The sequence below is a fragment of the Bufo bufo genome, chromosome 2 (genome assembly GCF_905171765.1).
Source record: "Bufo bufo chromosome 2, aBufBuf1.1, whole genome shotgun sequence".
NCBI lineage: Eukaryota > Metazoa > Chordata > Amphibia > Anura > Bufonidae > Bufo > Bufo bufo.
In genome coordinates, this window is record NC_053390.1 from 237,728,312 (window position 1) to 237,754,348 (window position 26,037).

Below are 26,037 nucleotides of genomic sequence, written 5' to 3' on the forward strand. Positions count from 1 at the left end.
CCAGAAGTCCTGCCGACGACTTCTGGTGTCAGACCCCCCTCTGATCAGCTAGTAATGGCCTGTCCCTGGACAACCCCTTTAATCCTAGGCCATTGTTATATATCAGCTTCAAAAACTGATTGTTCACTTGCTTCCTAAGATACCTCACCCTGAGAAAGCTGCCATTGACAGGACATGATAACACACAAGGGAAACATGGCTGCCATCCTGTATGGACAGTACAGCTGCTGAATGACTGGATTGTGGACCCAATGTAAGGACACATCACACTGAGTAAGCGCAGCATTGACACCACATATTGCGGTACACTGTGTGCCATAAAAACTGCCTCACCTGCCTATAGCAACCAATCAGATCAATCCTTTCATTTCCAAAGAAGCTCTGAAAAATGAAAGGTGGACTCTGATTGGTTGCTATGGGCAACTCAGCCAGTTTTCCTTTACACCAGTTTTGACGAATTTCCCCACGGTATTTACCAAAGAAAAGTGAGGTAAATACAATGCAAACTCTCCACGTCTGATCTTGAATTAGTCAAAACCGATTCTCCTCGACTTGCTCCATAGCCTCTAATGGTCAGAAAATTCACCTCACCCATTGTCTTCTTAGTATGCTTCCCTTACATTTCCACTGGGTTTTAATTCGCTCCTAATGAACAATACATATTCTGGTCCACACTATGGTCCAGCTATCCCCTCAGGACAACCGCTGGCAGCTGCCCCACCGCCGCTTAGTCAACCTAGCTCTAACAGAACAGACAGACACAACAAAGCGGCCCTTTCGGCGCATGCCCAGTAGGAAGCATCGGCTGGGTGAGTCAGTGCGCAGGCGCGGGCCCTTCAGCAGCCAGAGGACTGCGCTGTGCAATCGGCTGCGGGCCTTATTATCACCTCCCCCGGTGACAGCAGCAGCAGCTCCTTCTCAGAAGTCTCTGGCCAGGCCTGTAAACAAAGCCTCCTGTTCTGCTGGCACTTGTGGACGACCCAGGTTGCATCATCTCGCTGAATATCACCATGGCAATAGAGATCCAGTGCCGGAGAGGGGGGTCCTGATCTCCTCCTCTTCTTCTAGGGGATCTGTCACCCCTTCCATCCAAAGCTACATTCCCCCCCTCTTACTCCTATCATGCAGCAGGGAGGACGGGAGTGCTGGGATCAGCAGCCCATGCAAGTGACCCTCAGGAGCCTGATCCTCAGCAGCAGGGAGGTTGACAGGAGAGCAGCCCTTCTTTTCCAGCTGGCCTTGAGTTCTTGATTTGTCCCCCTTCCCCCTTTCCTTACACCCATCTATCATAAATTCTTCATCTACAACACCTGATCGCGCGATTGTCGGCCGATCCGGGGATTTACTATGGAGTCGGTTGGGAACTTTGAGTTCAGTAGGAAGGATCTGATCGGCCATGGAGCCTTTGCTGTGGTGTTCAGAGGCAGGCACAAAGAGGTAATGTATCAAGGGGTGCGTTGCTGTGTGATTGCTGACACGATCTGATCGCTGTACTTGTAGCCTGTGTCTGGGGATTGTGGTTGATCGCTCAGTAGATGGATTGGTTTAATAGTGTGATTGTTTCAGTGGGACTGTAGTCAGCTCTGTAGATGGGATCTGGGGGGGCACCTGTCACTTCTCAGTGTCTGGACCGTGATTTTGCTTTTCAGTACCCGATGTGTGATATGTGAGCCATGGGACAGAGCAGAACTCCTAACACCAGGTCTGTTCTCAGAACCTGTGGGGGGCAGAAACGAAATCCTGCTCCAGTGGTAGGGCCCACCATTTCACAGGAAACCTGAATATTCATTCCGAGCTGGGCAAGTCCGGGCAAGGACTAATGCAGGGACAATGGTACCCCTAGTGTATGGTATACAGGAGCAGTGCTGGTGGTACCCCTAGTGTATGGTATACAGGAGCAGTGCTGGTGGTACCCCTAGTGTATGGTATACAGGAGCAGTGCTGGTGGTACCCCTAGTGTATGGTATACAGGAGCAGTGCTGGTGGTACCCCTAGTGTATGGTATACAGGAGCAGTGCTGGTGGTACCCCTAGTGTATGGTATACAGGAGCAGTGCTGGTGGTACCCCTAGTGTATGGTATACAGGAGCAGTGCAGGTGGTACCCCTAGTGTATGGTATACAGGAGCAGTGCTGGTGGTATCCCTAGTGTATGGTATACAGGAGCAGTGCTGGCGGTACCCCTAGTGTATACTGTATGGTATACAGGAGCAGTGCTGGTGGTACCCCTAGTGTATACTGTATGGTATACAGGAGCAGTGCTGGTGGTACCCCTAGTGTATGGTATACACGAGCAGTGCTGGTGGTATCCCTAGTGTATGGTATACAGGAGCAGTGCTGGTGGTACCCCTAGTGTATGGTATACAGGAGCAGTGCTGGTGGTACCCCTAGTGTATGGTATACAGGAGCAGTGCTGGTGGTACCCCTAGTGTATGGTATACAGGAGCAGTGCTGGTGGTACCCCTAGTGTATGGTATACAGGAGCAGTGCTGGTGGTACCCCTAGTGTATACTGTATGGTATACAGGAGCAGTGCTGGTGGTACCCCTAGTGTATGGTATACAGGAGCAGTGCTGGTGGTACCCCTAGTGTATGGTATACAGGAGCAGTACTGGTGGTACCCCTAGTGTATGGTATACAGGAGCAGTGCAGGTGGTACCCCTAGTGTATGGTATACAGGAGCAGTGCTGGTGGTATCCCTAGTGTATGGTATACAGGAGCAGTGCTGGCGGTACCCCTAGTGTATACTGTATGGTATACAGGAGCAGTGCTGGTGGTACCCCTAGTGTATACTGTATGGTATACAGGAGCAGTGCTGGTGGTACCCCTAGTGTATGGTATACACGAGCAGTGCTGGTGGTATCCCTAGTGTATGGTATACAGGAGCAGTGCTGGTGGTACCCCTAGTGTATACTGTATGGTATACAGGAGCAGTGCTGGTGGTACCCCTAGTGTATGGTATACACAAGCAGTGCTGGTGGTATCCCTAGTGTATGGTATACAGGAGCAGTGCTGGCGGTACCCCTAGTGTATAGTATATGGTATACAGGAGCAGTGCTGGTGGTACTCCTAGTGTATACTGTATGGTATACAGGAGCAGTGCTGGTGGTACCCCTAGTGTATAGTATATGGTATACAGGAGCAGTGCTGGTGGTACCCCTAGTGTATACTGTATGATATACAGGAGCAGTGCTGGTGGTACCTCTAGTGTATAGTGTTGGGTATACAGGAGCAGTGCTGGTGGTACCCCTAGTGTATACTGTATGATATACAGGAGCAGTGCTGGTGGTACCTCTAGTGTATAGTGTTGGGTATACAGGAGCAGTGCTGGTGGTACCCCTAGTGTATAGTGTTGGGTATACAGGAGCAGTGCTGGTGGTACCCCTAGTGTAGTGTTGGGTATACAGGAGCAGTGCTGGTGGTACCCCTAGTGTATACTGTATGATATACAGGAGCAGTGCTGGTGGTACCCCTAGTGTATAGTGTTGGGTATACAGGAGCAGTGCTGGTGGTACCCCTAGTGTATACTGTATGATATACAGGAGCAGTGCTGGTGGTACCCCTAGTGTATAGTGTTGGGTATACAGGAGCAGTGCTGGTGGTACCCCTAGTGTATAGTGTTGGGTATACAGGAGCAGTGCTGGTGGTACCCCTAGTGTATACTGTATGGTATACAGGAGCAGCGCTGGTGGTACCCCTAGTGTATACTGTATGGTATATAGAGGATGAGGGTAGTTGTAGTGTATACGGTCTGGTATAGAGGATGATGTCAGTAGTAGTACTCTTGGTATAAACCATATACTACACAACCAGTCCAGTTATTTACTGTCTTGTCTTACATCTTCAGAAGCAGGATTTGGAGGTTGCTGTAAAATGCATCAATAAGAAAAATCTGGCCAAATCTCAGACGCTTCTAGGGAAGGAGATCAAAATCCTGAAGGTAAAAGAATGTGCTGTGGAGATGAGCAGATCTGTGTGAACGGGGCCCTATTGTAACCGTGTGTTCTCATTGTAGGAGCTGAAACATGAAAATATCGTGGCCTTGTACGACTTCCAGGTAAACACACGTTTTCTGTTGCAATGATTTGTGGTCTGTAACGCGGCAACAGTGGCCGCAATTCGTGGCTCTCCACCTATTGTGAGACTACAATTCCCAGCATTCCTTCACGGTCGTAGTGGAGGGTTAGGACCACCGTCACCTCGTTCAGCACAGCTAGCCCCCCTCCCGCAGTCAGCGCTCTCTCCCCCCTCCGGGTTCCCTGTCACGTGGCCGCTGCCTTGTTTGTTGACATTCCAGTTTGCTGCGTTCTCATTGGTTCCTCGCGTGTGTACGTCACGGAATTCTAAGAAAACCTCGCCTAGCTGTCAGGCTGCGCGCAGGCTCTCGGGAGTTGTAGTTATTTACGGCAGTGAGTCTAGCGCGAAAACTACAAGACCCATGGACCCGTGCGCGCTGTAAACACCTTTCTTCTTTTGGCATCCGTCCCAGCTAGATTATGGGCTGAGGGTTGTGTTTGTGTGCAGCCTCAGACAAGTAATGGAAAATGAGCAGAAATGCGGAGTCATTCCATGATCCTCACCTCGCAGACAAAGGGATATGTGGGGCGCTCGGGTGTCACAAAGTAATGTGCACATGTGAAGTACAGGCCTGGTCAGCTACTCTGGACTGCTTGTCAGATATAACCGAGCTGCCCCTTAAAGGGACGGTCACAGCTGCTTCTAGGCAATGGTGAACGGCCCCTTTAACTGGGGGTGGGTATAGTGCTGACAGTACAGGAGGTACCCGAAGGGTCCATATGGAGTTTTTAGGAGGAGGATTTAAGGCAGGAATCTGAAGGGGGGGTTATACTTCTTCTTCTTGCTTTAGTTGGAAAATCTGCCTCAAAAACCTGCATGTGAGCCTACCCTAACCTGTTGAGGATGGCCAGTGGGAAAATCAGTGGGAGCCGATGACTTCAGTAGCATAGCGTGATGATAAAAATGGTCTTTTCCTGTTATATTGTTAGAGGGGTTTTCCGAGAGAAGATGTTGATGCCCTATCCTCAGGATGGCTCACAATATGAGATAGGCAGGGGTCTGCACCCAGGACCCCCACTGATCAGCTGTTTGAGGAGGCAAAGGCGCTCCTGTGAACGCCGCGGCCTTCTCCCAGCTTACCCAGCACAGCGCCGTCCATTGTCTCGCAGCTCAGCCTGGGACTGAGCTGTACCTAATCGGTGTGATCGATAAGGCCCCATTCACACATCCGCAATTTTGTTCCGCATTTTGCGCAACGGAATTGCGGACCCATTCACTTCTATGGGGCCACACCATGTGCTGCCCGGATCCGGAATTGCGGACCCGCACTTCCGGGTCCGCAATTCCGATCCCGAAAAAAATAGAACATGTCCTATTCTTGTCCGCAATAGCGGACAAGAATAGGCATATTCTATTAAGTGCGGGCGATGTGCGGTCCGCAAAATGCGGAACGCACATCCCGCCGATGTCAGTGTTTTGTGGATCCGCAAAACACACACGGATGTGTGAATGGACCCTAAACGTGACGTCACAGGCTTAGGAGGAGGCACGGGGCTCACTGAAGCGCAGTGGTCTCAAATATCTGCTGGGTGGGGGTGCAGGGAATCAGACCCTCACTGATCTGATATGGATGACCTATCTTGAGGGTTGGTCATTAAAGGGGTTGTCTCATCTCGCCGTTACTAGGGTGAGACGAGACTACAGTTCCGACCATCAACTGGCTAGGAAACTGCAGACGCTCCGGCTCTCCCTGTTCCTGTAGCGTATATTCTCGTGCATGAGAGCTACTGAAACAGTGTAGCACAGCAAGCTGCACAGTCTCCCTTACTCAGAATCGCCCCCTGCTGCTGGGAGGTGGCCGTGACTGTGTCTCATCTCGCCTTAGTAACGGCGAGATGAGACAACCCCTTTAATATCTGAATCTCAGAAAACCCCTTTAACAAGTGTTATTTTATTGTGGGCATCTATACATGAAACCAATAGTAATTGACAAGAACAAAGAGGGTAAAAGTGCTATTGATTGCACCAGAATAATAAGGCCCTATGCACGCGACCGTGCCCATTTTGTGGCCTGCAAATTGCCGATTCGCAAAACACAGTCTGTCCGCATCTTTTCTGGCCCTGTTGGAGTGAATGGATCTGCATCCGACCCACAAAAACTGCGTCTCGGATGCGGAACCAAACCACGGTCGTGTACATGGGGCCTAAGGTGAAGGTATCCTGGTCCGGTTATTGGATATTGCTGGGATTATTTCCCTGTCTTCTGATCACTTTCTGTAACCTATGCAATAAAACAGAACAGACGTCCTTCTTTGTAGAAACTGGGGGTGTTTTACTGCGGTCTTGGACCCCCCCCCCCCCCCCTTGCGTGGCCGGAGGATGTGTATAATTTAGCGCACCTTCGTCAGTCCGTGCGCCTGGGGTAACAGCTTTGCCAGCCCCTGACTGGGGCAGTTTTTCACCGACGTTTACGTCTGTTTCTAGGTGTAAATGTTGGTACATTTGTCGGGGTCGATGTCCTGGCCCCTGGCTTGCCCCTGCCACTTCCTTGCCGTTCCCAAGTGGCGTGGACAGAGTAAAAATGCCTGTGCAACAAAATATTATCGCACGGGCGTTTAAAAAGTCGCAAAGCACGGTCTTGCCAATTTTTTATGGTGGTGCAGGGCTGATAGTAAGTGAACCCCACTGGGGCACATTTACTAAGGGACTTGTGACTATTTTAGACGTAAAATAGTCGCTTGTCCCCTTTTTTAACTGCCCATGTCCACCAGTTGGTCGTGACCGGGGACCGTGCTGGGGCCAGGACTCTGCGTAAATGTTAGCAAAAAGCTATAGTTTTTACATTAGGCGCAAGGGCTATCACAGATGTGCCTAATTTATAAAGAGGTGCACGCCCCATCATAAATTAGATTAAAAAGTTAGGCCTCTTTCACACGGACGATACGGATTAGGTCCGGATGCGTTCAGTGAAACTCGCACCATTTTGCAAGCAAGTTCAGTCAGTTTTGTCGGCGATTGCGTTCAGATTTTTCACGCCGGTGCAATGCATTTTGATGCGTTTTTTTACGCGCGTGATAAAAAAACGGAATGTTTACAAGCAACATCTCCTAGCAACCATCAGTGATAAACGCATTGCATCCGCACCTGCTTCCCATTCACTTCTATGGGGCCAGGGCTGCGTGAAAAACGCAGAATATAGAACGTGCTGCGTTTTTCACTCAAAGCAGAACTGATGTGTGAAAAAAAACGCTCATGTACACAGACCCATTGAAATGAACGGGTCAGGATTCAGTGCGGGTGCAATGCGTTCACGTCACGCGTCGCACCCGCACAGAAAACTTGCTCGTGTAAAAGGGGCCTAAGTCTTTGTTAATGTCCCCCACTGGGGAAAATTTATCAAAAAGTGGTGTACAGGAAAGCTGTCTTAGTTGCCCCTAGCAACCAATCAGATTCACGGTTTCATTTTTCAGAGCTCCATTGGAAAATGAAAGGTGAAATCAGATTGGTTGCTAGATGCGACTAAGACAGCTTTCCTGTACACAACTTCTGATGAATCTCCCCCTCTATGTCTGGACTGAGCCAGCAGCTGCAGGCAGTCAGGTCCCCTATAGCCTTCTATAGTATGAGAAACATTAGCTGTAATTCTCTGCCGTCAGTTTACAGCCAGTGGGGGATGGGTAAGTAAGGGGCTTCCAAAGTTCATCCCTTCAGATCTTTCCTAACAGCCCCCTAGACTCCATTAAAGGGGCCGGGATGCAGTTTTTTCTCTACAATAAATAGCTGAATATTTCAGCTACATAATAAAGTAGAATTCAGTCGGTGTATTTTTGCTTGAAGCAGTAAGGAATTGTGCTTTAAGCAGTTGTCTAGTACTAGCACATGTTACCAGGCCAGATTGCAGCCTTTGGGGGAGATTTATCAAGCTGGTGTAAAGGAAAACTGGCTTAGTTGCCCATAGCAACCAATCAGATTCCACCTTTCATTTTCCAAAGGGGCTCTGAAAAATTAAAGGTGAAATCTGATTGGTTGCTATGGGCAACTAAACCAGTTACCGTTTCCACCAGTTTTGATAAATCTCCCCTTTGTGTGTTGTATTCTGCAGGCACCAGGATAGCAGCCGCAAGGACTCTGAATTCTTTAGATATAGATCACTTGTGTCAGGATGTAGTCTCACACCTACAAGTATAACGCCATATAACAGTGTCTTACACCTACAAGTATAACGCTATATAACAGTGTCTTACACCTACAAGTATAACGCTATATAACAGTGTCTTACATGTACAAGTATAACGCTATATAACAGTGTCTTACATCTACAAGTATAACGCTATATAACAGTGTCTTACACCTACAAGTATAACGCTATATAACAGTGTCTTACACCTACAAGTATAACGCTATATAACAGTGTCTTACATGTACAAGTATAACGCTATATAACAGTGTCTTACACCTACAAGTATAACGCCATATAACAGTGTCTTACATCTACAAGTATAACGCTATATAACAGTGTCTTACACCTACAAGTATAACGCTATATAACAGTGTCTTACACCTACAAGTATAATGCTATATAACAGTGTCTTACACCTACAAGTATAACGCTATATAACAGTGTCTTACATCTACAAGTATAACGCTATATAACAGTGTCTTACACCTACAAGTATAACGCTATATAACAGTGTCTTACATCTACAAGTATAACGCTATATAACAGTGTCTTACATGTACAAGTATAACGCTATATAACAGTGTCTTACACCTACAAGTATAACGCCATATAACAGTGTCTTACATCTACAAGTATAACGCTATATAACAGTGTCTTACACCTACAAGTATAACGCTATATAACAGTGTCTTACACCTACAAGTATAATGCTATATAACAGTGTCTTACACCTACAAGTATAACGCTATATAACAGTGTCTTACACCTACAAGTATAACGCCATATAACAGTGTCTTACATCTACAAGTATAACGCTATATAACAGTGTCTTACACCTACAAGTATAACGCTATATAACAGTGTCTTACATCTACAAGTATAACGCTATATAACAGTGTCTTACATGTACAAGTATAACGCTATATAACAGTGTCTTACACCTACAAGTATAACGCCATATAACAGTGTCTTACATCTACAAGTATAACGCTATATAACAGTGTCTTACACCTACAAGTATAACGCTATATAACAGTGTCTTACATCTACAAGTATAACGCTGTATAACAGTGTCTTACATCTACAAGTATAACGCCATATAACAGTGTCTTACATCTACAAGTATAACGCTATATAACAGTGTCTTACACCTACAAATATAACGCTATATAACAGTGTCTTACATCTACAAGTATAACGCTGTATAACAGTGTCTTACATCTACAAGTATAACGCCATATAACAGTGTCTTACATCTACAAGTATAATGCCATATAACAGTGTCTTACATCTACAAGTATAACGCTATATAACAGTGTCTTACATGTACAAGTATAACGCCATATAACAGTGTCTTACATCTACAAGTATAACGCCATATAACAGTGTCTTACACCTACAAGTATAACGCCATATAACAGTGTCTTACATCTACAAGTATAACGCCATATAACAGTGTCTTACATGTACAAGTATAACGCTATATAACAGTGTCTTACATCTACAAGTATAACGCTATATAACAGTGTCTTACATCTACAAGTATAACGCTATATAACAGTGTCTTACATCTACAAGTATAACGCCATATAACAGTGTCTTACATCTACAAGTATAACGCCATATAACAGTGTCTTACATCTACAAGTATAACGCTATATAACAGTGTCTTACATCTACAAGTATAACGCTATATAACAGTGTCTTACATCTACAAGTATAACGCTATATAACAGTGTCTTACATCTACAAGTATAACGCTATATAACAGTGTCTTACATCTACAAGTATAACGCTATATAACAGTGTCTTACACCTTCAAGTATAACGCTATATAATAGTTTCTTACATGTACAAGTATAACGCTATATAATAGTTTCTTACATCTACAAGTATAACTCTATATAACAGTGTCTTACATGTACCAGCATAACGCTATATAACAGTGTCTTACACCTTCAAGTATAACACTATATAACAGTTTCTTACATGTACAAGTATAACGCCATATAACAGTGTCTTACATCTACAAGTATAACGCTATATAACAGTGTCTTACATGTACAAGTATAACGCTATATAACAGTGTCTCACACCTACAAGTATAATGCTATATAACAGTGTCTTACATGTACAAGTATAACGCCATATAACAGTGTCTTACACCTACAAGTATAACGCTATATAACAGTGTCTTACATCTACAAGTATAACGCTATATAACAGTGTCTTACATCTACAAGTATAACGCTATATAACAGTGTCTTACACCTACAAGTATAACGCTATATAACAGTGTCTTACACCTACAAGTATAACGCTGTATAACAGTGTCTTACACCTACAAGTATAACGCTATATAATAGTGTCTTACACCTACAAGTATAACGCTATATAATAGTGTCTTACACCTACAAGTATAACGCTATATAACAGTGTCTTACACCTACAAGTATAACGCTATATAATAGTGTCTTACACCTACAAGTATAACGCTATATAACAGTGTCTTACACCTACAAGTATAACGCTATATAATAGTGTCTTACATCTACAAGTATAACGCTATATAACAGTGTCTTACATCTACAAGTATAACGCTATATAACAGTGTCTTACATGTACAAGTATAACGCTATATAACAGTGTCTTACATGTAGAAGTATAACGCCATATAACAGTGTCTTACATCTACAAGTATAACGCTATATAACAGTGTCTTACACCTACAAGTATAACGCTATATAACAGTGTCTTACATGTACAAGTATAACGCTATATAACAGTGTCTTACATGTACAAGTATAACGCTATATAACAGTGTCTTACATCTACAAGTATAACGCTATATAACAGTGTCTTACATCTACAAGTATAACGCTATATAACAGTGTCTTACATCTACAAGTATAACGCTATATAACAGTGTCTTACACCTACAAGTATAACGCTATATAACAGTGTCTTACATCTACAAGTATAACGCTATATAACAGTGTCTTACATCTACAAGTATAACGCTATATAACAGTGTCTTACACCTACAAGTATAACGCTATATAACAGTGTCTTACATCTACAAGTATAACGCTGTATAACAGTGTCTTACACCTACAAGTATAACGCTATATAACAGTGTCTTAAACCTACAAGTATAACGCTATATAACAGTGTCTTACATCTACAAGTATAACGCTATATAACAGGGTCTTACACCTACAAGTATAACGCTATATAACAGTGTCTTACATCTACAAGTATAACGCCATATAACAGTGTCTTACATCTACAAGTATAACGCTATATAACAGTGTCTTACACCTACAAGTATAACGCTATATAACAGTGTCTTACACCTACAAGTATAACGCTGTATAACAGTGTCTTACACCTACAAGTATAACGCTATATAACAGTGTCTTACATGTACAAGTATAACGCTATATAACAGTGTCTTACATGTAGAAGTATAACGCCATATAACAGTGTCTTACATCTACAAGTATAACGCTATATAACAGTGTCTTACATCTACAAGTATAACGCTATATAACAGTGTCTTACATCTACAAGTATAACGCTATATAACAGTGTCTTACACCTACAAGTATAACGCTATATAACAGTGTCTTACACCTACAAGTATAACGCTATATAACAGTGTCTTACATCTACAAGTATAACGCCATATAACAGTGTCTTACATCTACAAGTATAACGCTATATAACAGTGTCTTACACCTACAAGTATAACGCTATATAACAGTGTCTTACATCTACAAGTATAACGCTATATAACAGTGTCTTACATGTACAAGTATAACGCTATATAACAGTGTCTTACATGTACAAGTATAACGCTATATAACAGTGTCTTACATCTACAAGTATAACGCTATATAACAGTGTCTTACATCTACAAGTATAACGCTATATAACAGTGTCTTACACCTACAAGTATAACGCTATATAACAGTGTCTTACATCTACAAGTATAACGCCATATAACAGTGTCTTACATCTACAAGTATAACGCTATATAATAGTTTCTTACATGTACAAGTATAACGCTATATAATAGTTTCTTACATCTACAAGTATAACTCTATATAACAGTGTCTTACATGTACCAGCATAACGCTATATAACAGTGTCTTACACCTTCAAGTATAACACTATATAACAGTTTCTTACATGTACAAGTATAACGCCATATAACAGTGTCTTACATCTACAAGTATAACGCTATATAACAGTGTCTTACATGTACAAGTATAACGCTATATAACAGTGTCTCACACCTACAAGTATAATGCTATATAACAGTGTCTTACATGTACAAGTATAACGCCATATAACAGTGTCTTACACCTACAAGTATAACGCTATATAACAGTGTCTTACATCTACAAGTATAACGCTATATAACAGTGTCTTACATCTACAAGTATAACGCTATATAACAGTGTCTTACACCTACAAGTATAACGCTATATAACAGTGTCTTACACCTACAAGTATAACGCTGTATAACAGTGTCTTACACCTACAAGTATAACGCTATATAATAGTGTCTTACACCTACAAGTATAACGCTATATAATAGTGTCTTACACCTACAAGTATAACGCTATATAACAGTGTCTTACACCTACAAGTATAACGCTATATAATAGTGTCTTACACCTACAAGTATAACGCTATATAATAGTGTCTTACACCTACAAGTATAACGCTATATAACAGTGTCTTACACCTACAAGTATAACGCTATATAATAGTGTCTTACATCTACAAGTATAACGCTATATAACAGTGTCTTACATCTACAAGTATAACGCTATATAACAGTGTCTTACATGTAGAAGTATAACGCTGTATAACAGTGTCTTACATCTACAAGTATAACGCTATATAACAGTGTCTTACATCTACAAGTATAACGCTATATAACAGTGTCTTACATCTACAAGTATAACGCTATATAACAGTGTCTTACATCTACAAGTATAACGCTATATAACAGTGTCTTACATCTACAAGTATAACGCTATATAACAGTGTCTTACATGTAGAAGTATAACGCCATATAACAGTGTCTTACATCTACAAGTATAACGCTATATAACAGTGTCTTACATCTACAAGTATAACGCTATATAACAGTGTCTTACATCTACAAGTATAACGCTATATAACAGTGTCTTACATCTACAAGTATAACGCTATATAACAGTGTCTTACATGTAGAAGTATAACGCCATATAACAGTGTCTTACATCTACAAGTATAACGCTATATAACAGTGTCTTACACCTACAAGTATAACGCTATATAACAGTGTCTTACATGTACAAGTATAACGCTATATAACAGTGTCTTACATGTACAAGTATAACGCTATATAACAGTGTCTTACATCTACAAGTATAACGCTATATAACAGTGTCTTACATCTACAAGTATAACGCTATATAACAGTGTCTTACATCTACAAGTATAACGCTATATAACAGTGTCTTACACCTACAAGTATAACGCTATATAACAGTGTCTTACATCTACAAGTATAACGCCATATAACAGTGTCTTACATCTACAAGTATAACGCTATATAACAGTGTCTTACACCTACAAGTATAACGCTATATAACAGTGTCTTACATCTACAAGTATAACGCTATATAACAGTGTCTTACATCTACAAGTATAACGCTATATAACAGTGTCTTACATGTACAAGTATAACGCTATATAACAGTGTCTTACATCTACAAGTATAACGCTATATAACAGTGTCTTACATGTAGAAGTATAACACTGTATAACAGTGTCTTACATGTAGAAGTATAACGCTATATAACAGTGTCTTACATCTACAAGTATAACGCCATATAACAGTGTCTTACATGTAGAAGTATAACCCTATATAACAGTGTCTTACATCTACAAGTATAACGCTATATAACAGTGTCTTACATGTAGAAGTATAACGCCATATAACAGTGTCTTACATCTACAAGTATAACGCTATATAACAGTGTCTTACACCTACAAGTATAACGCTATATAACAGTGTCTTACATGTACAAGTATAACGCTATATAACAGTGTCTTACATGTACAAGTATAACGCTATATAACAGTGTCTTACATCTACAAGTATAACGCTATATAACAGTGTCTTACATCTACAAGTATAACGCTATATAACAGTGTCTTACATCTACAAGTATAACGCTATATAACAGTGTCTTACACCTACAAGTATAACGCTATATAACAGTGTCTTACATCTACAAGTATAACGCCATATAACAGTGTCTTACATCTACAAGTATAACGCTATATAACAGTGTCTTACACCTACAAGTATAACGCTATATAACAGTGTCTTACATCTACAAGTATAACGCTATATAACAGTGTCTTACATCTACAAGTATAACGCTATATAACAGTGTCTTACATGTACAAGTATAACGCTATATAACAGTGTCTTACATCTACAAGTATAACGCTATATAACAGTGTCTTACATGTAGAAGTATAACACTGTATAACAGTGTCTTACATGTAGAAGTATAACCCTATATAACAGTGTCTTACATGTAGAAGTATAACGCTATATAACAGTGTCTTACATCTACAAGTATAACGCCATATAACAGTGTCTTACATGTAGAAGTATAACCCTATATAACAGTGTCTTACATCTACAAGTATAACCCTATATAACAGTGTCTTACATGTAGAAGTATAACACTGTATAACAGTGTCTTACATGTAGAAGTATAACGCTATATAACAGTGTCTTATATGTACAAGTATAACGCTATATTACAGTGTCTTATATGTAGAAGTATAACGCTATATAACAGTGTCTTATATGTACAAGAATAACGCTATATAACAGTGTCTTATATGTACAAGAATAACGCTATATAACAGTGTATTATATGTAGAAGTATAACGCTATATAACAGTGTCTTACACCTACAAGTATAACGCTATATAACAGTGTCTTACATCTACAAGTATAACGCTATATAACAGTGTCTTACATGTACAAGTATAACGCTATATAACAGTGTCTTACATCTACAAGTATAACGCTATATAACAGTGTCTTATATGTACAAGTATAACGCTATATAACAGTGTCTTACACCTACAAGTATAACGCTATATAACAGTGTCTTACATGTACAAGTATAACGCTATATAACAGTGTCTTACATCTACAAGTATAACGCTATATAACAGTGTCTTACATGTACAAGTATAACGCTATATAACAGTGTCTTACATCTACAAGTATAACGCTATATAACAGTGTCTTACATCTACAAGTGTAAAGCTATATAATAATTTCAAATAATCTTTTTTGACTAATGGGCACTTTATCTTAACTGACCTTTGCTTCTCGTTGTCTCCATATGCTGGTTCATACAGTTCATTCGGAAGTCTATACCTTAAAGGGAACCTGTCATCAACTTTATGCTGACCTCACTGAGCGCGGCATAAATTAGTGACAGAAATGCTGATCTCAGCGGTATGTCACTCATGAGCTAAAAGTCAGTGGTTGCTGAGAACCAGCATCATAATCATTGCAGCCCGGGCCTGGAATAGAGTCAAATCTACCTGAGAAGAGTCCTGGTTATTCCTAATCTCCTGCTCTCCCCTCCGATCTGCTGATGGTTGGCAGTTCTCTCCTAGAGAGAAAGGGAGAAAACTAGGTAGAAGCCTGTCCGTCATCAGCAGGTGGGCAGGAGAGCAGGAATTCATGGATAACCATGACTCTTCTCAGGTGGCCGGGACTCTTTTCCAGGCCTAGTCTGCAATGATTGCGAAGTTGGTTCTCGGCAACCACTTACTTTTAACTTATAAATGACAGACCGCTGAAATCAACTCACCTGTCTCTACTTTATTCTGCCGTTAGTATGGGCTTCATAAAGTTGATGACAGGTTCCCTTTAATGTACTTTGTACTTTTATTTGAAATCCTCTGTAAAATACCTAAGCAGATCTAGATAATGACTGGTGCATATTAGTCCTCTGATCTCCAGCTGGGAGGCTCAAAGTCCCCTGAAGTCTCATCCATCTCCAAAACGACACCAATAGAAAATGTATACCAGGAGATGCCTGGTCCTGAGATCCTGAGAGCCGTCCTCCATCTTCCATAGCCTGGTAGAACCAGCGTGCCTGTTATATATTTAATATTTAAAAGGGTTTTCCGAGATTTTTATACTGATGACCTATCCTCTGGACTCCCGGGACTTCTGCCGATCAGCTGTTTGAGAAGGCACCAGCGCTTCTGTGAGCGGCGCGGCCTTCTCTGTTCTCACCAAGCACAGCGCCATACATTGTATAGTGGCCGTGCTTGGTATCACGCTCAGCCCCATTCACTTCAATGGGTCTGAGCTGTGCCTAGGCCAGTGATGGGGAACCTTTTATAGACCGAGTGTCCAAACTGCAACCCAAAACCCACTTATTTATCGCATAGTGCCAACACGACAATTTAACCTGAAGACTGAAAAATACCGGCCAAGTTAAGCTGTGGGGGCGTGGCATAACACAGGCCCCAGCAAAATCACTGTCCCCTCTGGTATTCCCCAGAAGTGGCCCCCAGTATTAATAAGGTCCCTATTAGTGGCCCCCAATATTAATAAGGCCCCCAATAAAATGAATGCCCCCATGAGTGGCCCCCCAATATTATTTTTCCTCCATTAGTGGCTCCCAGTATGCCCCCATTAGAGGCCACAGTATTTTTAATGCCCCCTTCCTCACTCTTCTTGTGCAAAAATAAAAAATAAATAAAGCTCACCTCATCCATATGATTGCGCGTCCAGTCATCAGCGAGAGTCCCCGCGGTGCGATCAAATGGATGAGGTGAGTTTTATGTGTTTTCTTTAACACAAGCAGAAGAGGGGGCAAAGGCTGCACTAATGAGCGCTCCACAGTGGAATCGTTCATTAATAATAGTGCAGAGATGGCAACCCTACTCACTGCCCACACAGAGCCGCATGCCCCCTCTGGTACGTGTGCCATAGGCTCGCCACCACTGGCCTAGGCCATGTGACCAATGAATGTGTTGTCACTCAGGTCATCAGTATTTAAGTCTCAGAAAACCCCTTTAAGATGCAAGTACACACTAGACCAATGCCAGTGGGACCTTCCCATCATCTAATATGTAGATGTCAGGGGAAATTAGGATCAGGCATGTTGGATTTCAACAAGCTCAATCCTTGTTCTAACAGATGAGCTGTAACCAGATAACCACATGCACACTCGGCCAGTCTGACCACTTGTTTGGCCAGCAGCTATCTAAGGCTACTTTCACACTCGTGTTTTGGGCGGATCCGTTTGTATTATCTGTAACATAGCCAAGACGGATCCGTCATGAACTCCATTGAAAATCAATGGGAGACGGATCCGTTTTCTATTGTGTCAGAGAAAACGGATCCGTCCCCATTGACTTACATTGTGTGCCAGGACGGATCCGTTTGACTCCGCTTCGTCAGCTGGACATAAAAACGCTGCAGGCGTTTGGTGTCCGCCTCCAGAGCGGAATGGAGACTGATCGGAGGCAAACTGATGCATTCTCAGCGGATCCTTTTCCATTCCGAATGCATTAGGGCAAAACTGATCCGTTTTGGACCGCTTGTGAGAGCCCTGAACGGATCTCACAAACGGAAAGCCAAAACGCCAGTGTGAAAGTAGCCTAAGGTGTATGGGAACCTTAAGGTTTCAGTACAATTCGAATGATGGTGCTGAATCCCCAGCCTTGTTACCCACCACCATATCGTAGGTTACTGAGTAGGAGAACAAGGATATTCAGAGCACTGTTTAAGAAATGGGACATCCATCTGTCTGTCCATCTAACGTACTATATACTATACATATCAATGTGTGGAGAGAAAACAGTATTGCTGGAGAATAGACTCATTAGTAACAAAGGAAGTGACGCCAGTCCTCAGCTATGGTACAAATGGCACCCGAGTGCATTAGTAAGAGGTGCCCGGACCTTTCTTATTATGCAACGAATATGAATATTACGTCAGGCCTTCAGAGCGCGGGCCATGTGAATGGCGTCATTAGTCACCTTCGGGCGTTCTTACTTTCTGTAGTGTTTGTCCAGTGAATCACTGTTATTGTAGAACGAGGTTTTGCTGCAGTCTGATTGTATAGAATGAGCCTGGGTGAGATTGTGAACTCCGTGTCCTGAGCTTACGTAAATGCCATACCACCACCACCACAGTAACCGCATGTTTTCCCCTATCCTATCCCTAACCATTCAATTAGTGGGGGTCTCATGCCCCTAAAGGCCCAACGAAATGAACTAGGTGGTAGGTCTAGAACGCCTCTGTCATTCCATTCGTCTCTATGGGACTGCCAGTGATAGCTGGCTAGAGTATCTAAGTACTCCGGCAGTCCCATAGAGATGAATGGAGCAGCAGTGCGCATGCTCAGCCTGATGGGCTATGCGGGTTACGGAGCCCCTGTTGTTGTGATCGCTAGTACCCTCTCCAATCTAAAAGCTTGTGGATCGGGGATTATTTTCAGTTACCAGAGTCCCCCTTTAACTTTCAGCTTCTTTCTATTACTCCAAACCTGATGGCAGCTTTTTTAATCTTTACTTTTTACAGACCTAGACTTGTGATACATTATTAGTAGAGTAGTGAAGACTGCACATCTCTAGCTGTGGTCTCAGGATGTATTCCTTCTCGGTTACTGTCTTTATATCGACATTGAGACACAATACAGAAAATGGAAATACTGTAACACATAGTGACATAAGAACAATCTAGATTTGGGATGAATGATATTGTGAACCAACATGGTTGATTCTCCCTGGTGGTCCCTATCTTAAAGCAACCCTCCAGCCCCCCACTTACAAAGCTTCATTCCCCTCAGTGTATCTGCAGCAGTGTCCTGATCATCATCTTGTAGGTTAGTAGCCTACATTGTATAATCATTCGGCCCATGATGTACTGGAGATCATGACTTCCTGTGTTCATACACAGCCGCCAATCTGAGGAGGCAGAGCTGCAGGGAGGAGGGAGGGACTAGCAGTGTGAACCAATTACGAGACAGGAGGCGTGTCTTAGACATCCCCAGACTCTCTGTGGGCACTGTAGATAAACTGTAGTCACCGATTCCTGAGCTGAGCCACAGCAGGTAACAATCCTGGTTACTATAGCACTGCTCTCATTGAAATGAATGGGAGCAGCTCTGCGGTAACCCGCTCAACCACTACATAATGGACGAATCTGTGTAGTTCTGGTGCTGGAGCAACTCCCAAACATCTGGCAGAGGCCCCTGCCAGTCTGATATTGAAGGCCTGCCCTGTGGATAATCCATTAGTTTGGTACAGAGGACCTGTCACTACCTCACCTAAATCCTGGTGGTCCTCTGAGGATACCAGGCTGCCCTTACACTGTTTGTGGATGATTGGATAGCTCTTCCTCAGGCCAAGTGAATCAATTGCTACCCCCTTGGCAAACTGCATGCTATTTAAATATAGGGTGAAATAAATTGTGGGGGCCAATTGTCAGGAACAGGGTGGAGGTACAGGAGCATTAAAAAAAAACCTGCCATACTGCAGGGACCATCGGGATTAAGGTAAGGTGGACAGTTTGCATTTTTGAAACTGGTGACAGGTCCAAGTGGTTAGAAATAACATTAGGCTGTGTTCACACTACCGTCAGAGGCTCCGTCTGCCGCTCCATTTCATTTGACAGGAAGAGTAATGGAACATGACAGCCACGACTCAAAAGGGTCTGTTGGGGAGCATCTCTGTCATGTGACAGATCTGGTAGTGTGAACACAGCCTTAGAACAAAAGCAGCTACATGTGTATAAACCCTGTGCTAACTGAAGCGTGATCCGGTGCTGTAAATATAGTCCCGATCCCGAGCAGGAGCAATCCTGTTATCTGATGGCATTGCTCAATGTGACAGTCCTGTTAATTGGGTAAGTATCTGTGTCTAATAGCTTCTACCAGTGGACAGGACATCTGCCAGTCGTCCCTTCTAAGAAACACTTGGCTGGAGACGTAGGCCAGAATACTGTTACTTTTTATAGTATAATAGCTCATTTTCCCCAGACAGCTCCATGACAGACATTCATTACATTGGAACATTTCTATTAGAGACGCACTGGGCTATATAAAGTCTATAAAGATATATAAAAGTGATCTATCTATTTGTTAGAGGCACATCAGAATGTGTGTGGAGAACCAGTCAAAAGGAATTGATTGGTTATTGCTCGCCATTAGGAGATCGAGCAGGCTGTTCCGGCAAAGAGCAGCCTGCCTGATCCCTATTGACTCCAATGAGGTCAAGCGGTGATCCGGCCAATAGCCAGCATTTGCATCGGATCAGGCAGCTGGAGATATGAAGGAGGCCTAATGCTGTAAGTGCTTCTTCTCTATGGGGTCATTTATCAAACTGGTGTAAAGTAGAACTGGCCAATCAGATTCCACCTTTCATTTTTGACAGCTCCTTTGGAAAATGAAAGGTGGCATCTGATTGGTTGCTATGGGCAACTAAGCCAGTTCGACCTTACACCAGTTTAATAACTGACCCAATATGTGTGTAGAACAGGCACCCCTGATGTTTCAGATGGAAGCCCCTAATCATAGCTATAATTAAGGACTTCCGCCCAAAATGTGTTGTATTTGTGCTACAGACATAGGGCCACATTTATGATTAGCTCAAGTCAAAATAATGGAGTGAAAAAAACACAAATTTTTGCTCAATCGCTAAAACTGCGCAAAAATTTGCGACTTTTATTGGCTCTGCGCTATGCTCGCCAGTTTTCTTAAAGTGGGCGTGTTTTCTTATGTAAATGAATCTGTAGAAAGATTTACTATTGCGAAAATTTTTAAAAAGGCGCTAAAAATTTTGCAATTTCACTCCAGTGAGGACCATGCTTATCTTATGCGACTTTTTAATAGAACATGCGACTTTTTCGTAAAGATGTGCGACTTTTTCGTAAAGACGTGCGACTTTTGTAAAGCTGCTTACTGAAGGATAATCTGCTATCGTCAAACCACATTTATCACAGTATTAAAGGACCATTAATAAATCTGACTTAGCCAAAACTGACTTTGGACATATGTAAAAGTGGAGTAAGATGTAAGTAACATAGTAACATAGCACATAAGGCCGAGTTGATCCAGAGGAAGGCAAAAAAAACCTGTGAGGTAGAAGCCAATTTTCCCCACTTTAGGGGAATAAAAATTCCTTCCCGACTCCAATCAGGCAATCAGAATAACTCCCTGGATCAACGACCCCTCTCTAGTAGCTATAGCCTGTAATATTATTACACTCCAGAAATACATCCAGGCCCCTCTTGAATTCCTTTATTGTACTCACCATAACCACCTCCTCAGGCAGAGAGTTCCATAGTCTCACTGCTCTTACCGTAAAGAATCCTCTTCTATGTTTGTGTACAAACCTTCTTTCCTCCAGACGCAGAGGATGTCCCCTCGTCACAGTCACAGTCCTGGGGATAAATAGCTGATGGGATAGATCTCTGTACTGACCCCTGATATATTTATACATAGTAATTAGATCTCCCCTCAGTCGTCTTTATTCTAAAGTGAATAACCCTAATTTTGATAATCTTTCAGGGTACTGTAGTTGCCCCATCCCAGTTATTACTTTAGTTGTAATGATAAATCTGCCCCATAGTGTTACATGGATTTCCAACTGAACTGATAAAGGATATTTTTTTTATACTTTTTGCTGTTATACGCCTTTATGTTTCACCTATGTAGTGACCTAGGCTATCAGTACACCTACAAACAGAACATGAAAGGCATTGGCGTATGAAGATGAGCATCACCACGACCATGTTCTTAGTTATGAAATGGTTAATAGCGTCATGACGGAGTCTAGATAACAAAGACATTGTGTCTTACAGGCTGGACTATTGTTCTTATGTGCCATCTGTCAGGATAGCCCAGAGGTGTTGACAGCAGTGGAATTATAAGGTGTTATTTAGTCCGGTTGGTGTAATTATATTTTTGTTAATGACTAATCTAAGTGTTACCTCCGTGATATGAGACGTGGCATTCTTCAGCCATCACTCACTTTATCACATCCCGTCAAGTCATGTTTCCAGCATTAATTCCATTGCTCACGGGACACAGTATGAAAACCAGCTAAACTTGTATTGTCAAACGTGACAGTCACATATCATACATGATTGGAAGGCTGGACCAACATTACATAGGCCACAATCAACAACCTGATCAACTGTACGCAACGGAGATGTGTTGCACTGCATGAGGCAAATGGTGGCCACACCAGATACTGACTGGTTTTCTGACCCCCCCTTCCCCCATAAGGCAAAACTGTGCACATTTCAGAGTGGGCTTCTATTGTGAGCAGTCTAAGGCACACCTGTGCAATATTCATGCAGTCTAATCAGCACCTTGATATGCCACACCTGTGAGGTGGGATGGATTATCGGCAAAGGAGAAGTGCTCACTAACACAGATTTAGACAGATTTGTGAACAATATTTGAGAGTAATGGGTCTTTTGTATATGAGGAAGAACTTTGAGTTCAGCTCATGGAAAATGGGAGCAAAACCGAAAGTGTTGCGTTTATATTTTTGTTCAGTGTAGATCTATAAGCACATGAGAGCCGCCATGACTTTTTATATCGCTGCCCTTCGAAAGCAACTTGACTCCTGAAAGTTGCCCATCAGATCTTGTGCATGTATTGCAAGGAATACATGAGGTCTTGTTCAGTGTAACAGGTCTTAAAGGACAACCCCAATCAAAATGTGAAATCTTAGCTCACGCATAATATTCATATTTGTTGCGTATCAGTGACTGAGAGCATTTTCCATGTACACTGCCTGATGTTCGGACAGATTATCGCTAAGGAGTGTTGGTACGATAATCTTCCTGTGTAAAGGTGCGCAGATTACCCAATGAATGCGTGAAACGTTCATTCATCCGGTAATTGGATCTTTCATGCGAACACCTAAATCATCGTTTGCCAGCAGCAGATCGTGCCGTCTAAACAGCCTCTGCTGCCGGCAAACAATGATTCTGTATGAGGACGAGCGATGGCATTAGTGATCTCTCCTCCCCATACTGTGGAGGAGATCGCTGCATGTAATAGCAGCGGTCTCCTTTACTGACGAGCAGGCGATTGCTGGGAAGGGACGCTACCCTTCCTGACAATCGCCTGCTACATCAGGCCATGTAAAGGGGCTACCTGCACACCATGCAGATGACAAGTGTAATACAGCACCAGCAAAGTGAATGAGATTAGACAAATCTCATATACTCTCAGCTTTTTTTCCTTGAGGAAATTGTCCTTCCATGTGGATTATGAAATCTGCAACATGTCAGTTCATTGTGCAATATTTTTGTGCGGATTTTACCCTTTTCAATGCAAGGGTGAGATCTGCCTAAGTAACACATGTGGTTTTTGGTGTGGAAAAGCACAGAAATCTTCAGGGAAAAAAATGTATTTTCTGTTTTGAAACCCCCACACGTGTGCAGATAGCCTGTGTGTGTATATAGACCACCAATAAGACCACCCACACACACACACAAATTCAATGAATCTGATAAAACTGTATACGTCTGCTCAGCTCCTCCTGCTCTATAATGTGCTGCCTGCAGACTGCACTGCATTACGTGGTGACAGGTTCCCTTTAATAAACGAGAACTGCTAATACAATGTTGTAGAAAACGAAATAAATAGCAACTGGTATATAGCTTAGCTTGCGGCGACAGCTGCTGCATACACCTGACCCCAGTGACCCTCTGCCGCAGGTGAACAACATGGACCCCACCCTTTAGGGATTTTTCCCCATTCACAATGCCTGCTGTGTACTGCTGGCTATGTGAAGAGTTAATGATTTATCAGTGACATGTGGCGGACTGAAGTGCAGCTCTTGTTACTATGTTAAGGTCCACAACATCATATACAGTTGAAGAGACAATAGGACACTTTCCACTGCAGAGCACAAACGTTTTACACTCTTTTATAGTTTTATGGTGATGATGTATTACACTGTATTTACAGTGCTGGAAAACAAAAACTCCTTAAAGACATTCATTTGTTTCTCATACTTTTCCATGTGATTGTAACGCGTCAGAAGATAGCGGGAGTGTGTGAACTGGCGGCCCACTGATTCCAAGAACAAAGGGTCAGCGGCAGAGAATTTTTTTATTTGATTGGTTTTGATATTTCTGTTTTAGAATCATGGACCATGTTGCAACGTGGAGAATCAAGCCACCTAATTAGTGCCGTATATTGGGAGCCAAAACTAACGGCAATTATTGTTCAGAAATGGGGGGGACGGGGGACCTAGGAAAAATAGACAGTGGAGAAATTTGCACAGTGGTGGCTGAAGGTAAAAGAGGCTGCTGGTGACAAGACAGGTCCTTTTTAAAGAGGTTGTCCAGGCATCTGAACTTTGGGCGGTAAGGATTCCAAGACATCGGTCCAGTTCCCATTGAGTAGAGTGCATGAGTCCGACCGTCCAGCGTGCAGATGTATCTCTGCATGTCTGATCTGGTGGGAGAGTATGCCTTCCACATATAGACTGATATTGTCACTTTCTGATATTTTGGGTTGGTTTTACTACATGGTTCTAGCCTCTATACTTGAGTAGGGGAAGTGGCGGGTGCACTTAAAATCTTAAAAAACTTTTTTGCTTTGAAAAGAATACATTTATCCACTTAGATCAGACACGGACTGCGAAACTTACAAGGGATTGTACCAACTGAAGGAATATCCTTATACTGGTCACAAGCGTGAAATACAATAACTGTTGGCAAGTGTCCCATTAATACCTTGAATTAAGGTGATGTGACAACCCCCTAGAGGGCCATATTCCAGGTTGAAATAAAGGGATCGGATCGGAAATACTCAACTGTGTCAATCTATATGTTCCTTGTCTGCAGTCCTCAGCCTAGGGTCTGCTAGCTCCATAGGCTTAGATGGTCAGCAGATCCTAAAAAACCTTCTAATGTCTTATGGACAGCTCTAGAGGTGAACAGCAGGACATAACACTGTCGTATCAGATGATTGTCTATTGTGTAGAGTTTGCCACTTATTGGATCTCCTCAGTTCCAGATACATTGCTGGCCGCCTATTGCATGATCAGCTTTATCATACTAGGTAGTCCAAGACTTTCTTGTGTTGCTCCTGTATTAGCAAGGAATGTTTGAGCAATAGGTCATGGTCTGTTTTCCGCGGGAACATCTGTGTAACAGAATGACGGCACTTGTAGCCTGGTGTAGGCACTTTCTATACATTAACTCAGATAGCAGTTATCGAAGAGCTCGGAGGTATCCTTATAGCACCTGGATCCCAGCTCTACCTCGCAGCATTCGATTGACAAGACTGTGACCTTATTTTGTTTACAAAGAGCGGGTAGCATGAGGACAAGCAGGAGGATTTAGGTCAGCTGTAATTCACATCAAACATCAGAGCAGACACAACGAAGACTTAAGTAGCCCAGATCCTATTTATTAAAGAAGTAGCTTTGCAGACTTAGAACCGGCTCCTCCTCGTTGGCAGCAGTGCCTAACAATCTACTCTATTTGCATTTCTAAATTTAGTTTTATAACTTGTTATTCTTGTGTTTGCCATTATTTTTATTTCTTCTTTATTTTACTCCCTTATATATCCCACAGCGCTTTACAGACATTGTCATCACTTGCTGTCTCAGTACGTCTTTGACATTATCGTCAGAGAATTTTCTATGTGCCCTGTGATATTAGCTACAAATGTAAGGGCTGTATTTCGCCAGCCGATTGTCGGGCAGATCATCGCTGACAAGCGTTCGTAGGAACACTCAGC

At 42.5% G+C, this 26,037-nt stretch overlaps 1 protein-coding gene across 1 annotated transcript in view; it reads left to right on the forward strand.

Annotated features, from left to right (window-relative positions):
- The first annotated feature begins 775 nt into the window (after positions 1–775).
- ULK1 (unc-51 like autophagy activating kinase 1) overlaps positions 776–26,037 on the forward strand; it is a 102,122-nt gene continuing 76,860 nt past the window's right edge. The window contains exons 1-3 of the mRNA XM_040416261.1: positions 776–1,437; positions 3,845–3,937; positions 4,013–4,054. Of these exons, the coding sequence (XP_040272195.1) occupies positions 1,348–1,437; positions 3,845–3,937; positions 4,013–4,054 (225 nt within the window). The 5' untranslated portion in view covers positions 776–1,347. The remainder of the gene's footprint in view (positions 1,438–3,844; positions 3,938–4,012; positions 4,055–26,037) is intronic.